Source organism: Opisthocomus hoazin, chromosome 4, assembly GCF_030867145.1.
Source record: "Opisthocomus hoazin isolate bOpiHoa1 chromosome 4, bOpiHoa1.hap1, whole genome shotgun sequence".
Lineage (NCBI taxonomy): Eukaryota > Metazoa > Chordata > Aves > Opisthocomiformes > Opisthocomidae > Opisthocomus > Opisthocomus hoazin.
Window position 1 is genome coordinate 94,479,797 of NC_134417.1, and position 12,763 is coordinate 94,492,559.

Genomic DNA, 12,763 nt, shown 5'->3' on the forward strand with positions numbered 1-12,763 from the left:
AAGCAGGGTCACCCACAGCAGGCTGCACAGCACCGCGGCCAGGCGGGGCTGGAATATCTCCAGAGAAGGAGACTCCCCAGCCCCTCTGGGCAGCCTGGGCCAGGGCTCCGTCACCCTCAGAGGGAAGAAGTTCTTCCTCGGGTTCAGCTGGAGCTTCCTCGGCTTCAGTTTGTGCCCGTTGCCCCTTGTCCTGTCGCTGGGCACCACTGGAAAGAGTCTGGCCCCGGCCTCCTGACCCCCACCCTGCAGATATTTAGAGGCATTTCCAAGGTCCCCTCTCAGCCTTCTCTTCTCCAGGCTGAACAAGCCCAGCTCCCTCAGCCTCTCCTCCTAGGAGAGATGCTCCAGTCCCCTCCTCATCCTCGTAGCCCTGCGCTGGGCTCTCTCCAGTAGCTCCTCATCTTTCTTGAACTGGGGAGCCCAGCACTGGACACAGCACTGCAGATGGGGCCTCAGTGGGGCAGAGTGGAGGGGAAGGAAACGCTCCCTCACCCTGCTGCCCACACTCCTCTGAATGCACCCCAGGAGACCATTGGTCATTAGCAGGTTTACTGATGACACCAAACTGGGAGGGGTGGTGGACACACTGGCAGGCTGTGCTGCCATCCAGCGAGACCTGGGCAGGCTGGAGAGTTGGGCAGAGAGGAACCTGATGAGGTTCAACAAGGGCAAGGGCAGGGTCCTGCGCCTGGGGAGGAACAACCCCTGGCACCAGGACAGGCTGGGGCTGAGCTGCTGGAGAGCAGCTCTGTGGAGAGGGACTGGGAGTGCTGGGGGACGACAGGGTGACCAGGAGCCAGCAGCGTGCCCTGGCTGCCCAGAAGGCCAATGGTCTCCTGGGGTGCATTCAGAGGAGTGTGGGCAGCAGGGCGAGGGAGGGTCTCCTCCCCCTCTGCTCTGCCCCACTGAGGCCCCATCTGCAGTGCTGTGTCCAGTGCTGGGCTCCCCACTTCAAGAAAGATGAGGAGCTACTGGAGAGAGCCCAGCGCAGGGCTGCGAGGATGAGGAGGGGACTGGAGCATCTCTCCTAGGAGGAGAGGCTGAGGGAGCTGGGCTTGTTGAGCCTGGAGAAGAGAAGGCTGAGAGGGGACCTTGGAAATGCCTCTAAATATCTGCAGGGTGGGGGTCAGGAGGCCGGGGCCAGACTCTTTCCAGTGGTGCCCAGCGACAGGACAAGGGGCAACGGGCACAAACTGAAGCCGAGGAAGCTCCAGCTGAACCCGAGGAAGAACTTCTTCCCTCTGAGGGTGACGGAGCCCTGGCCCAGGCTGCCCAGAGGGGCTGGGGAGTCTCCTTCTCTGGAGATATTCCAGCCCCGCCTGGCCGCGGTGCTGTGCAGCCTGCTGTGGGTGACCCTGCTTGGGCAGGGGGCTGGGCTGGGTGACCCCCAGAGGGCCCTGCCAACCCCCAACATTCTGTCATTCTGTGGCTGTTGCCACCCAAGCTGCTGAAAGTCACCCGGCAGTCGCTAAACCCCGGCAGCATCCAGTGACCCGTTGGTGACGTGCGCGCGTGGCCGTCGAGGCGCGGCACGAGCTGAGGAGCAGTCGCTGCGCGGGGCCCAGCGACGCCGAGCAGAGGAGCAGGGTGCCCGTCCCCGAGGCTCCCTGGGCAGGTCCCGGCTCCCTTCGCTGGTACGGGCGCCCAAGTGGCTGCTTTGCCAAGAAAAAAAGCTGAATCCGTCCATTTTTAGGCAGAAAAAAAGGACAGCACCAGGTCCGTGGCACTGCCAGCGCGACGAACACGAGCTGCTGAGAGCCAGAGCCCGTTCTGCTTTTAATTTATTCCCCCTAATTGCATTTCACCCTGATGAGGGGGACGCAGGGAGGCTGCCGCCGGGGGCCAAGCCACGTCAAGACAGCACGCCGCGACCCGAACCCCCAAACCGCTCCCAGGGGGTTTGGGGCAGCGCCCCGACAGCGGGAATGCAGGAACCTCGGCTCTCTGGAACCCTCTCCTCTGTGGTGGTGACTGGTGGAACCGCCCTCGGGCGCTTTCTAGCACGGAAGAGGCTGTAAATTAGGAATTTCGGAAGGGTTCTACGCAGGGGAAGGTCCTGCAGCGAGGATGTCCGCTCTGCGAAGGCATTAACAGGTCCTGACAACTTATCCCATCATCGCTCTGTTTATTGATGCCACCGTCCCACACGAGATCCGGCACCGCCTTCGCCGCGGCACCCGGGCACGCTGCCGGGGAAGCCGGCATCACCGCTCCGGCCGCGGCACCCGACTCTTCGGGCGCATTTCGCCCGGCTGCCGGAGCTGCGGTGAGGATGAGAGAACCGAGCCGCCGGAGACGGGAGCTCAACCCAACAGCGAGGAGAGGGACCCCGCGTCCCACCCGCCGCGGTGAAGCCACGCGGCGAGGGACCCCCGTGGGCAGCCCCGCGCTGACCGGGGGGCTTTTCTCAGAGCCAGTGATGCCAGCGGCGAGGGCAGCCCGCTCGTTTGAGGGCCACGTCAAAGGTCTCGTGCACGGGCACGCCGTCGCCCCGCGGCACCCAAGACCCGCGTCGACAAACCGCGTCCCGCGCCGGCGACGCCTTCGGTGCGGCTCTCGCGACGGCGGGAGGGCCCGGGGCGCCCGGCGATGCCACTCGCCGGCTGCGGAAGGATCAAGCGCTAGAAATGCGAGCGTCTGGAGGAGCCTTGCTGATGGGGTCCTTCCAGGAAAAGGTTCTTTGACTGCAACTAGTATTTTTTTATTCTATTTTATAATTCATGAGTGCATCACAGCCCCGAGAGGCGGACAGGCACCTGTCAGCGCTCCAAATCCAGACACGTGGAGAACTTCCTCGCCATCCGGATCTGTTCCGTACTCACCTTCCTCCCCGGGCGGGAGCTCCTCGTCGTCGCCACGCGCTGCTGAGCGGCCGTCGCGTCCAGCCCGGGGAGCTGGGCCGGGGCAGCGCCTCGCAGAGCTCCCGGATAAAAGCGGCTGCGCCAGAATCAGCCTAACAGAGCGTTTTATGCAAAAAAAAAAAGAAAAAAAAAAAAAAATCTCGGCGATCCGAAGTTTGCTTATCAAATAAAAAGTTCCTCCACGTTTATTAAAAAAAAAAAACCAAACAGTAGATTTAAAAAGCAGTTTAGAGTCCTACTCCGGCAAAACACCCTGCGCAGGTTTCCTTTCGTCGGTGGTTTGTATTTTTTTTTTTCTGATGGTGAGGATTCCCCCTACACCAGCCGCTTCCGTTCAATTTTTATCTCTAATCTTTCCGTTTTGCCGCGCGTTGCTTGCTTTAATTAATTAATTTATTCCCAATCAGCCCAGCCGTCTCCACCACAGACCAGCGGCGCTACCGCACAAAGCTTCCTTGATGTCCATGCCCTGAGCCGGGGGGGGTGGAAAGGAGGATGGGGAGGATGGAGGGAGGAAGGGGACGGGGAAGAGATGAGAGGAGGAGGAGGGATGGAGGGAGAGGAAGCCGCCGGGCAGCCCCTCACTCTCCCATGTGCGTCCTCAGGTGGTACTTGAGGGACTGCTTGTAGCGGAAGCACTTGGTGCACTCGGTGCAGGGGTAGGGCCGCTCGCCGGTGTGCGCCCGCTGGTGCTCCAGGAGGTGATGCTTCTGCGTGAAGTTCTTGCCGCACTCGGCGCAGTGGTAGGGCCGCTCGCCCGTGTGGATGCGTTGGTGCTCCAGGAGGTGGTGCTTGCGGATGAACCCCTTCCCGCAGACGGCGCAGGCGTGCGGGCGCTCCCGGGTGTGGATGCGGTAGTGGTTGGTGAGCTTGGACTTCTCGCTGAAGGTCTTCTCGCACTGGCTGCACTGGTAGGGCCGCTCGCCGGTGTGAGTCCGCTGGTGCCGCAGGAGGTGGGAGGGCCTGGTGAAGTTCTTCCCGCACTGGGGGCAGAGGAAAGCCATCTCACTCTTGCCAGCGTGGATCCTCTGGTGCATGATGAGGCTGATCTGCAAGCGGAAGCTCCTCCGGCACTCGCCGCAGGTGAAGGGCCGCTCGCCGACGTGGGTGATCTGGTGCTTGCTGAGGCTCGACTTGTGGCTGAAGCTGCTCTCGCACTCGGAGCACTTGTAGGGCTTCCCCGGCGGCGGGGGTCGCGGTTGGGGCTTGAGGCCGTGCTCGGGGCGCCGCGGGACCCCGACGCCGCGGCGCGTGTGGCTGCGCTGGTGCAGCAGGAACTGCTGCTTGTTGCGGAAGCTGAGGTCGCACTCGTGGCACTCGTAGGGCCCTTCCTTGAGGTGGTTGCGTTGGTGGATCACGAAGTTGATCTTGAGCATGAAGCTCTTCCCGCACTCGGGGCAGATGTAGGGTCTCTCCCTCGTCCGGTTGCGCTGCTGGGCGACGGCCGGCTTCATCTCCCCGGAGTCCCTCTCGCAGGCGGGGGGTTTCCCCACGCGGCCGGCCGCCAAGCTCCGGGGTTGCGTTTTGGAGCTGCACTGCGCCTCGCAGCCCAGCCCGGCCTCGTGGCCGCCGAACGCCGGCGGCTCGGTCCTGCCCGAGAACACGGCGCACGGCTCCAGGGCGTCGGGGTCGTCGTCGTCGTCCTCCTCCTCCTCCTCCGTCTTGATCACGATCCCGTCCTCTGCTGGGGGGGGGGAGGGGAGAACCGGAGCAGTGTTAGGGGTCAGCGAGCGGGACGGGGTGGCCTTTTACGCACCCCTGGAAACGTCTGGCCCAACCACCCGGAGACGAGCGGGGCTCCAGCCCCGGGGCGAGCCCACGCACCCTCCCCGATGGGGTGGACGGACAAACCACCTCCCGGACAGGCTCCTTCGGAGGGGCCCTACTCGCCGAAAAAAAGGGGTTTGTGATTTCACGACGCTGCTACGAGTCGCGACGGAGGGATAAAACCCGCATCGAGGCAGGAGGGTTGGACTGGGTGACCCACAGAGGTCCCTTCCAACCCCCAACGTTCTGCGATTCATCGATTCGGCGAGGATTCGGGCAGCCGAGCGATGCCGGAGCAGCTCCGTCGGCTGCCGTTTCGCCGGGCTCCGACATCGCTCCCCACACCCGGCGCGGCACCGCTCGAAGGAAACGCAAGCGCGGGGACGCCGGGCTCCAGCCCCCCCCGCTCCCAAGACGTCCCCTTCCTTCGGCCTCACCGCGACGGAGCGCAGCGGGGAGCAGACCCCCCTCTCCTCCTCCTCCCCAGACAGCGGTGGGACGGCCGACCGCGCGCCAGGCTCCCCGCTTGCGTCACCGACGCCGGAGCTGAGCCGGCGTTCGTGTTCGGCGCCGGCCGCACCGGAGCCGCGGGCGCAGCGGGACGCCCCGCGCGTCGGCCGAGGCGCCGGCTCTCGGACGAGGATCGGCTCCAGCCCCGCCGGCGGCTTGGCTGGTTTCCTCTAGCAAACCATGAGGAGACCACGGGACCCACGAGATGGAGTTGAGGAGGACCTCAAGAGCCCAACTCCATCTTTCTCCGTTTGCCTTACGCCGTCGCAAAGCCATCACGAGGCAGCCGGTCCTGACAGACCGTCCCTCTGCTGTCCCATCTCCACCCTCGCAGCAGGTCTGAAGGACCTGGCCCGTATCCACCACCCAACCGGCCAACTTCTGCACGTGGAGCGCCCGGTGCCATCTTCTCCACCAAATGGTTGAAGGGCAGAGGCTGAATTCTCCCCTCTGGCAGCTCGCACGCCATGGACCTCCAGCCACCTGTGTCCCTGTCCCCCAGCCCTGCCCCGAGTGACCCCCGCGCTGGCCAACATGCAGGACCCCACACGCTCCTCCAGCACAACCCGGCGTGTGAGGGGCTTTCACCGTTCCTCTGCGTGACTGCCACCAGGGCAGGAGTCCTCCACCGACCCACTGCCCTCTGCCACGGTGGGATTTCGGCAGCGGGGGCTCAAACACACTGCCTGGGACACGGCTTCCCTTGGTCTCCAGGGGTAACGAGGGGCTTTTCCCACCCACGGAGGACTGAGCCACTGCTCGCTGCGCTCCGGAGCAGGCCAGGTGTCCTCAGAGACCACGCTCTGACGTCCACCACGCGAGGGCTGCCTCCTCCTCCCGGCCTGAGGTTTCACCGCGGCTGCTCTCGAGGCTGCCGCAGCCAGAACCTTTCCTTCTGGTGCTGGTTCTGGAGGGGTTCAACCCTTCTCTTTCACAGAATCACAGGATGGTTGGGGTTGGAAGGGCCCTCTGGGGGTCACCCAGCCCAACCCCCTGCCCAAGCAGGGTCACCCACAGCAGGCTGCACAGCACCGCGGCCAGGCGGGGCTGGAATATCTCCAGAGAAGGAGACTCCCCAGCCCCTCTGGGCAGCCTGGGCCAGGGCTCCGTCACCCTCAGAGGGAAGAAGTTCTTCCTCGGGTTCAGCTGGAGCTTCCTCGGCTTCAGTTTGTGCCCGTTGCCCCTTGTCCTGTCGCTGGGCACCACTGCAAAGAGTCTGGCCCCGGCCTCCTGACCCCCACCCTGCAGATATTTAGAGGCATTTCCAAGGTCCCCTCTCAGCCTTCTCTTCTCCAGGCTGAACAAGCCCAGCTCCCTCAGCCTCTCCTCCTAGGAGAGATGCTCCAGTCCCCTCCTCATCCTCGTAGCCCTGTGCTGGGCTCTCTCCAGTAGCTCCTCATCTCTCTTGAACTGGGGAGCCCAGCACTGGACACAGCACTGCAGATGGGGCCTCAGTGGGGCAGAGCACAGGGGGAGGAGACCCTCCCTCGCCCTGCTGCCCACACTCTTCTTCACGCCCCGCAGCCCGCTCCCCACCTTCGCCTGACCCACCACAGCTCCTCCAGGGCCTCCAGCCCTCGCGCCGCGCCGCGCAGCCACGCGCCGAGCGTCTCACCTGCGCAGCTCCCGTGGTGAACGATGACCCTCTGGATCTCGTTGAAGTCAGCGACGTATTCGGACGAGTCCCCCAGGCTGGTTCCGGGGAGGTCCCTCGGTGGGGAGACGGAGCCGTAGGGGCTCTCGCAGGCTGCCTCCTCGTCCGGGCTCTGGAAGCTCCCCTCCGACTGCCCCGACATCCCGTGCAGCTCAGGGTTTTCGGGGCTGTCTTCAGGGAGGAGCTCCTCCGTTTTGATCACAACCCTGATCCCAGCTGAAGCAAAGAGAGATTCCCGCTCGCCGTCGTTCCCGGGAGCCAGGACGAAGAAACCGCTCGCAACGATCCCTGCCGGCTCCGGCTGCCGATCCCACCGAGGGGTTTCGGTTCCTCGGCCACTTCTGCTCTCCCTTCAGCCCCTGCCCTTCGACCATCCTCGTTCCTGCCTCTCGACTGGGATCCTCCGCCGGCCTGGGGACTCGGCGCCCGCAGCTCAGCACCCCTCCGTCACCCCGCATCCCCCTGCCGCGGCGCCGGGCCGGCAGCAGAGGAGTTTTCTCTTCCTGTGGGCCATGGTTGAACTTCAAGATCCTCGTGAGCATGGGCAGGGGGTCGGAGCCAGCCCACGTCCGCAGGCTGGGGTCAGAGACCAGCAGCTGAGCAGACACCATCTCTTCTAGCACACCCCCTTATCTCCTCTAGGACACCCCCTTATCTCCTCTAGGACATCCCATTACCTCCTCTAGGACACCCCCTTATCTCCTCTAGGACACCCTGTTATCTCCTCTAGGACATCCCATCATCTCCTCTAGGTCACCCCCTTATCTCCTCTAGGTCACGCCATCATCTCCTCTAGGTCACCCCCTTATCTCCTCTAGGACACCCCGTCATCTCCTCTAGGACACCCCCTTATCTCCTCTAGGACACCCCATCATCTCCTCTAGGACACCCCCTTATCTCCTCTAGGTCACCCCTTTATCTCCTCTAGGTCACCCCCTTATCTCCTCTAGGACATCCCATTATCTCCTCTAGGTCACCCCCTTATCTCCTCTAGGACATCCCATCATCTCCTCTAGGTCACCCCCCTTATCTCCTCTAGGACACCCCGTCATCTCCTCTAGGACACCCCCTTATCTCCTCTAGGACACCCCCTTATCTCCTCTAGGACACCCCATCATCTCCTCTAGGTCACCCCTTTATCTCCTCTAGGTCACCCCCTTATCTCCTCTAGGACATCCCATCATCTCCTCTAGGTCACCCCCTTATCTCCTCTAGGTCACCCCCTTATCTCCTCTAGGACACCCCGTCATCTCCTCTAGGACACCCTGTCATCTCCTCTAGGTCACCCCCATATCTCCTCTAGGACATCCCATTATCTCCTCTAGGACACCCCGTCATCTCCTCTAGGACACCCCGTCATCTCCTCTAGGACACTCCCTTATCTCCTCTAGGACACCCCGTCATCTCCTCTAGGACACCCCCTTATCTCCTCTAGGACACCCCGTCATCTCCTCTAGGACACCCCTTTATCTCCTCTAGGACACCCCCTTATCTCCTCTAGGACACCCCATCATCTCCTCTAGGACACCCCCTTATCTCCTCTAGGTCACCCCTTTATCTCCTCTAGGTCACCCCCTTATCTCCTCTAGGACATCCCATCATCTCCTCTAGGTCACCCCCTTATCTCCTCTAGGTCACCCCCTTATCTCCTCTAGGACACCCCGTCATCTCCTCTAGGACACCCCTTTATCTCCTCTAGGTCACCCCCTTATCTCCTCTAGGACATCCCATCATCTCCTCTAGGTCACCCCCCTTATCTCCTCTAGGACACCCCGTCATCTCCTCTAGGTCACCCCCTTATCTCCTCTAGGTCACCCCTTTATCTCCTCTAGGTCACCCCCTTATCTCCTCTAGGACATCCCATCATCTCCTCTAGGTCACCCCCTTATCTCCTCTAGGTCACCCCCTTATCTCCTCTAGGACACCCCGTCATCTCCTCTAGGACACCCCTTTATCTCCTCTAGGTCACCCCCTTATCTCCTCTAGGACATCCCATCATCTCCTCTAGGTCACCCCCCTTATCTCCTCTAGGACACCCCGTCATCTCCTCTAGGACACCCCCTTATCTCCTCTAGGACACCCCGTCATCTCCTCTAGGTCACCCCCTTATCTCCTCTAGGACACCCCCTGATCTCCTCTAGGACACCCCATCATCTCCTCTAGGACACCCCCTTATCTCCTCTAGGACACCCCCTGATCTCCTCTAGGTCACCCATTATCTCCTCATCTCCCCCCCAGCCCCGCACACCCCAGAGCAGGAGTACCCGGCGCCCTGCTCCCAGCCCTGCCTCTGGAGAAACCCCTCAGCACCCGGGTCCCTGCGCGCAGGATGGGAGCGGGCTCCCCTGCTCCAGGGGGGGATGCTCCAAGGAGAAACCCAGGCACCGTCCCCACCACCGGAGAGGGTGGAGAGGGCTTTTTGGGGAAGGCCACAGCTCCCTCGGTGCGCACGGCTCGTCCCAACGGGACCCGATCCTGCTCTCCTGCCGGGCACACCGGCTCCCTGAGGACCTGCTCTGGCTGAAGATGCTTCCCTTGCTGACATCTCCCAGCTCTCCGGGCTCCACGTGCCCTGGTTTAGATGTTGAGCCATACCTGGACACCAAACCTCTAATTAGCTAATTAACCCGCCCATACGCATGGCTCCTCCGGATAAGCTCCTCGGGCACGGCTCTCTCCCTGCTCCGAACGCGACCTACGGCTCCGCCGTGCCCAGCGGCCGCCTCACCTGCGGTGGCATCGGTGATGATCTCGCTCTCCTCCAAGTCCTGCTCGTTCCTGACCCGCGGTTCCTCCCCTTGCTCGATCTGAGACAAGACACCGGGTTTGGAGATGGCGTAGTCTGTTGGGAGACAGGGGTGGAGGGAGGGGTTACCGCACAGCGGAGCGATCTCGGCTTCCACCTTCTCCCCCGCGCCCGCGGGGACACGAGAAGACGCTTGGGGACATCCACCAGGTAGAAAAGCCCGGGGCTGCAGCCAGGCCAGGCCCCCCAGATGGGCAGAAGGGAGGCACGGAGCCACGCACAGAGGAACCACCTTCGAGAAGAAGCCCAGCCCGGACGTTTTACCGGCAGGGTTTTCGAACTCCCACCATTCTGTGATTCAGGAGAAGGTTGGGAGGGCCCTCTGTGGGCCACCCACCCAACCCCCTGCCGAAGCAGGGTCACCCACAGCAGGCTGCACAGCACCGCGGCCAGGCGGGGCTGGAATATCTCCAGAGAAGGAGACTCCCCAGCCCCTCTGGGCAGCCTGGGCCAGGGCTCCGTCACCCTCAGAGGGAAGAAGTTCTTCCTCGGGTTCAGCTGGAGCTTCCTCGGCTTCAGTTTGTGCCCGTTGGCCCTTGTCCTGGCGCTGGGCACCACTGGAAAGAGTTTGGCCCCATCAAGATGCTGGTTTTTCACCGAGTCTCTCTGCCTGGAAGGAGCCTCGGGAGGTCTCCAGCCCCACCGGCCTGCGGACAACCCCCGCCACACCCCGAGCTGCAACGGACCCGGACATCACCGGGGGGATGCCTAGAAACATCTCCCCCACTCAAGAAAGATGAGGAGCTACTGGAGAGAGCCCAGCACAGGGCTACGAGGATGAGGAGGGGACTGGAGCATCTCTCCTAGGAGGAGAGGCTGAGGGAGCTGGGCTTGTTCAGCCTGGAGAAGAGAAGGCTGAGAGGGGGACCTTGGAAATGCCTCTAAATATCTGCAGGGTGGGGGTCAGGAGGACGGGGCCAGACTCTTTCCATTTGGGTCTCAAGGGGATCCAAGGGGATCTCGGGAGATGCCCAAGCCCGGGTGGCACCCAGGACCCCCCCCCCCCACCAGCACCCACCCTCACTTACCCAGGGAGATCAGCGACTCGTAGTTGCCCTTCATCACGTTCTTGTAGAGCTCCTTCTGCCACTCCTCCAGCTTCTCCCACTCCTTGGCGTTGAAATAAACGGACACGTCGTCGAACGTCACCGGCACCTGCGAGCACGAGCGGGGTCAGGCGCCCACCTCGCCCCCACCGACCACGCTAACGGGGTGCCGGGGTGCGACCCCCCCCCTTTTCCGGTCCAGGAGACCCCACCACGGCACCAAGAAACAGTGGTTCAAAAAAAACTCCAAAAAACAACCCAAAAATCACGGAATCTGCAGGGTTTTGCTTCGAAAAGGGAGCAAACGGACACGGGATGGAAACGGCGGGGGGGACGCTGCCCTCGCGTCCACCTCCCACCGCGCGCAGGGAAGCGGCGAGGGGCAGCTCCATCATCTCCAGACCTTGATGGCCACCCCCCACCACGTGTCCCCACGGGGCAGCTCCATCATCTCCAGACCTTGATGGCCACCCCCACCACGTGTCCCCACGGGGCAGCTCCATCATCTCCAGACCTTGAGGGCCACCCCCACCACGTGTCCCCACGGGGCAGCGCCATCATCTCCAGACCTTGATGGCCACCCACACCACGGTCCCCACGGGGCAGCTCCATCATCTCCAGACCTTGAGGGCCACCCCCACCACCTGTCCCCACGTGGCAGCGCCATCATCTCCAGACCTTGATGGTCACCCCCACCACGTGTCCCCACGTGGCAGCGCCATCATCTCCAGACCTTGAGGGCCACCCCCCACCACGTGTCCCCACGTGGCAGCTCCATCATCTCCAGACCTTGATGGCCACCCCCACCACGTGTCCCCACGTGGCAGCTCCATCATCTCCAGACCTTGATGGCCACCCCCACCACGTGTCCACACGTGGCAGCTCCATCATCTCCAGACCTTGATGCCCACACCCACCACGTGTCCCCACGGGGGCAGCGCCATCATCTCCAGACCTTGAGGGCCACCCCCACCACGTGTCCCCACGGGGGCAGCTCCATCATCTCCAGACCTTCAGGGCCACCCCCACCACGTGTCCCCACGTGGCAGCGCCATCATCTCCAGACCTTGAGGGCCACCCCCACCACGTGTCCCCACGGGGCAGCTCCATCATCTCCAGACCTTGAGGGCCACCCACACCACGTGTCCCCACGGGGCAGCTCCATCATCTCCAGACCTTCAGGGCCACCCCCACCACGTGTCCCCACGGGGCAGCGCCATCATCTCCAGACCTTGAGGGCCACCCCCCACCACGTGTCCCCACGGGGCAGCTCCATCATCTCCAGACCTTGAGGGCCACCCCCACCACGTGTCCCCACGGGGCAGCTCCATCATCTCCAGACCTTCAGGGCCACCCCCACCACGTGTCCCCACGGGGCAGCTTCATCATCTCCAGACCTTGAGGGCCACCCCCACCACGTGTCCCCACGGGGCAGCTCCATCATCTCCAGACCTTGATGGCCACCGGCACCACGTGTCCCCACGGGGCAGCGCCATCATCTCCAGACCTTGAGGGCCACCCACACCACGTTGTCCCCACGTGGCAGCGCCATCATCTCCAGACCTTGATGGCCACCCCCACCACGTGTCCCCACGTGGCAGCGCCATCATCTCCAGACCTTGAGGGCCACCCCCCACCACGTGTCCCCACGGGGCAGCGCCATCATCTCCAGACCTTGAGGGCCACCCCCACCACGTGTCCACACGGGGCAGCGCCATCATCTCCAGACCTTGATGGCCACCCCCACCACGTGTCCCCCACGTGGCAGCGCCATCATCTCCAGACCTTGAGGGCCACCCCCACCACATGTCCCCACGTGGCAGCTCCATCATCTCCAGACCTTGATGGCCACCCCCACCACGTGTCCCCACGTGGCAGCTCCATCATCTCCAGACCTTGATGGCCACCCCCACCACGTGTCCCCACGGGGCAGCTCCATCATCTCCAGACCTTGATGGCCACCCCCACCACGTGTCCCCACGGGGCAGCTCCATCATCTCCAGACCTTGATGGCCACCCCCCACCACGTGTCCCCACGGGGCAGCTCCATCATCTCCAGGACCTTCAGGGCCACCCCCACCACGTGTCCCCACGGGGCAGCTCCATCATCTCCAGACCT

At 63.2% G+C, this 12,763-nt stretch overlaps 1 protein-coding gene across 1 annotated transcript in view; it reads right to left on the reverse strand.

Annotated features, from left to right (window-relative positions):
• Positions 1 to 2,114: 2,114 nt before the first annotated feature.
• Positions 2,115 to 12,763, reverse strand: part of LOC104328045 (uncharacterized) — a 29,808-nt gene continuing 19,159 nt past the window's right edge. The window contains exons 12-15 of the mRNA XM_075417947.1: positions 10,627 to 10,753; positions 9,521 to 9,634; positions 6,754 to 7,008; positions 2,115 to 4,545 (exon numbers count right to left, since the gene is read on the reverse strand). Coding sequence (XP_075274062.1) covers positions 3,443 to 4,545; positions 6,754 to 7,008; positions 9,521 to 9,634; positions 10,627 to 10,753 — 1,599 coding nt within the window. The 3' untranslated portion in view covers positions 2,115 to 3,442. The remainder of the gene's footprint in view (positions 4,546 to 6,753; positions 7,009 to 9,520; positions 9,635 to 10,626; positions 10,754 to 12,763) is intronic.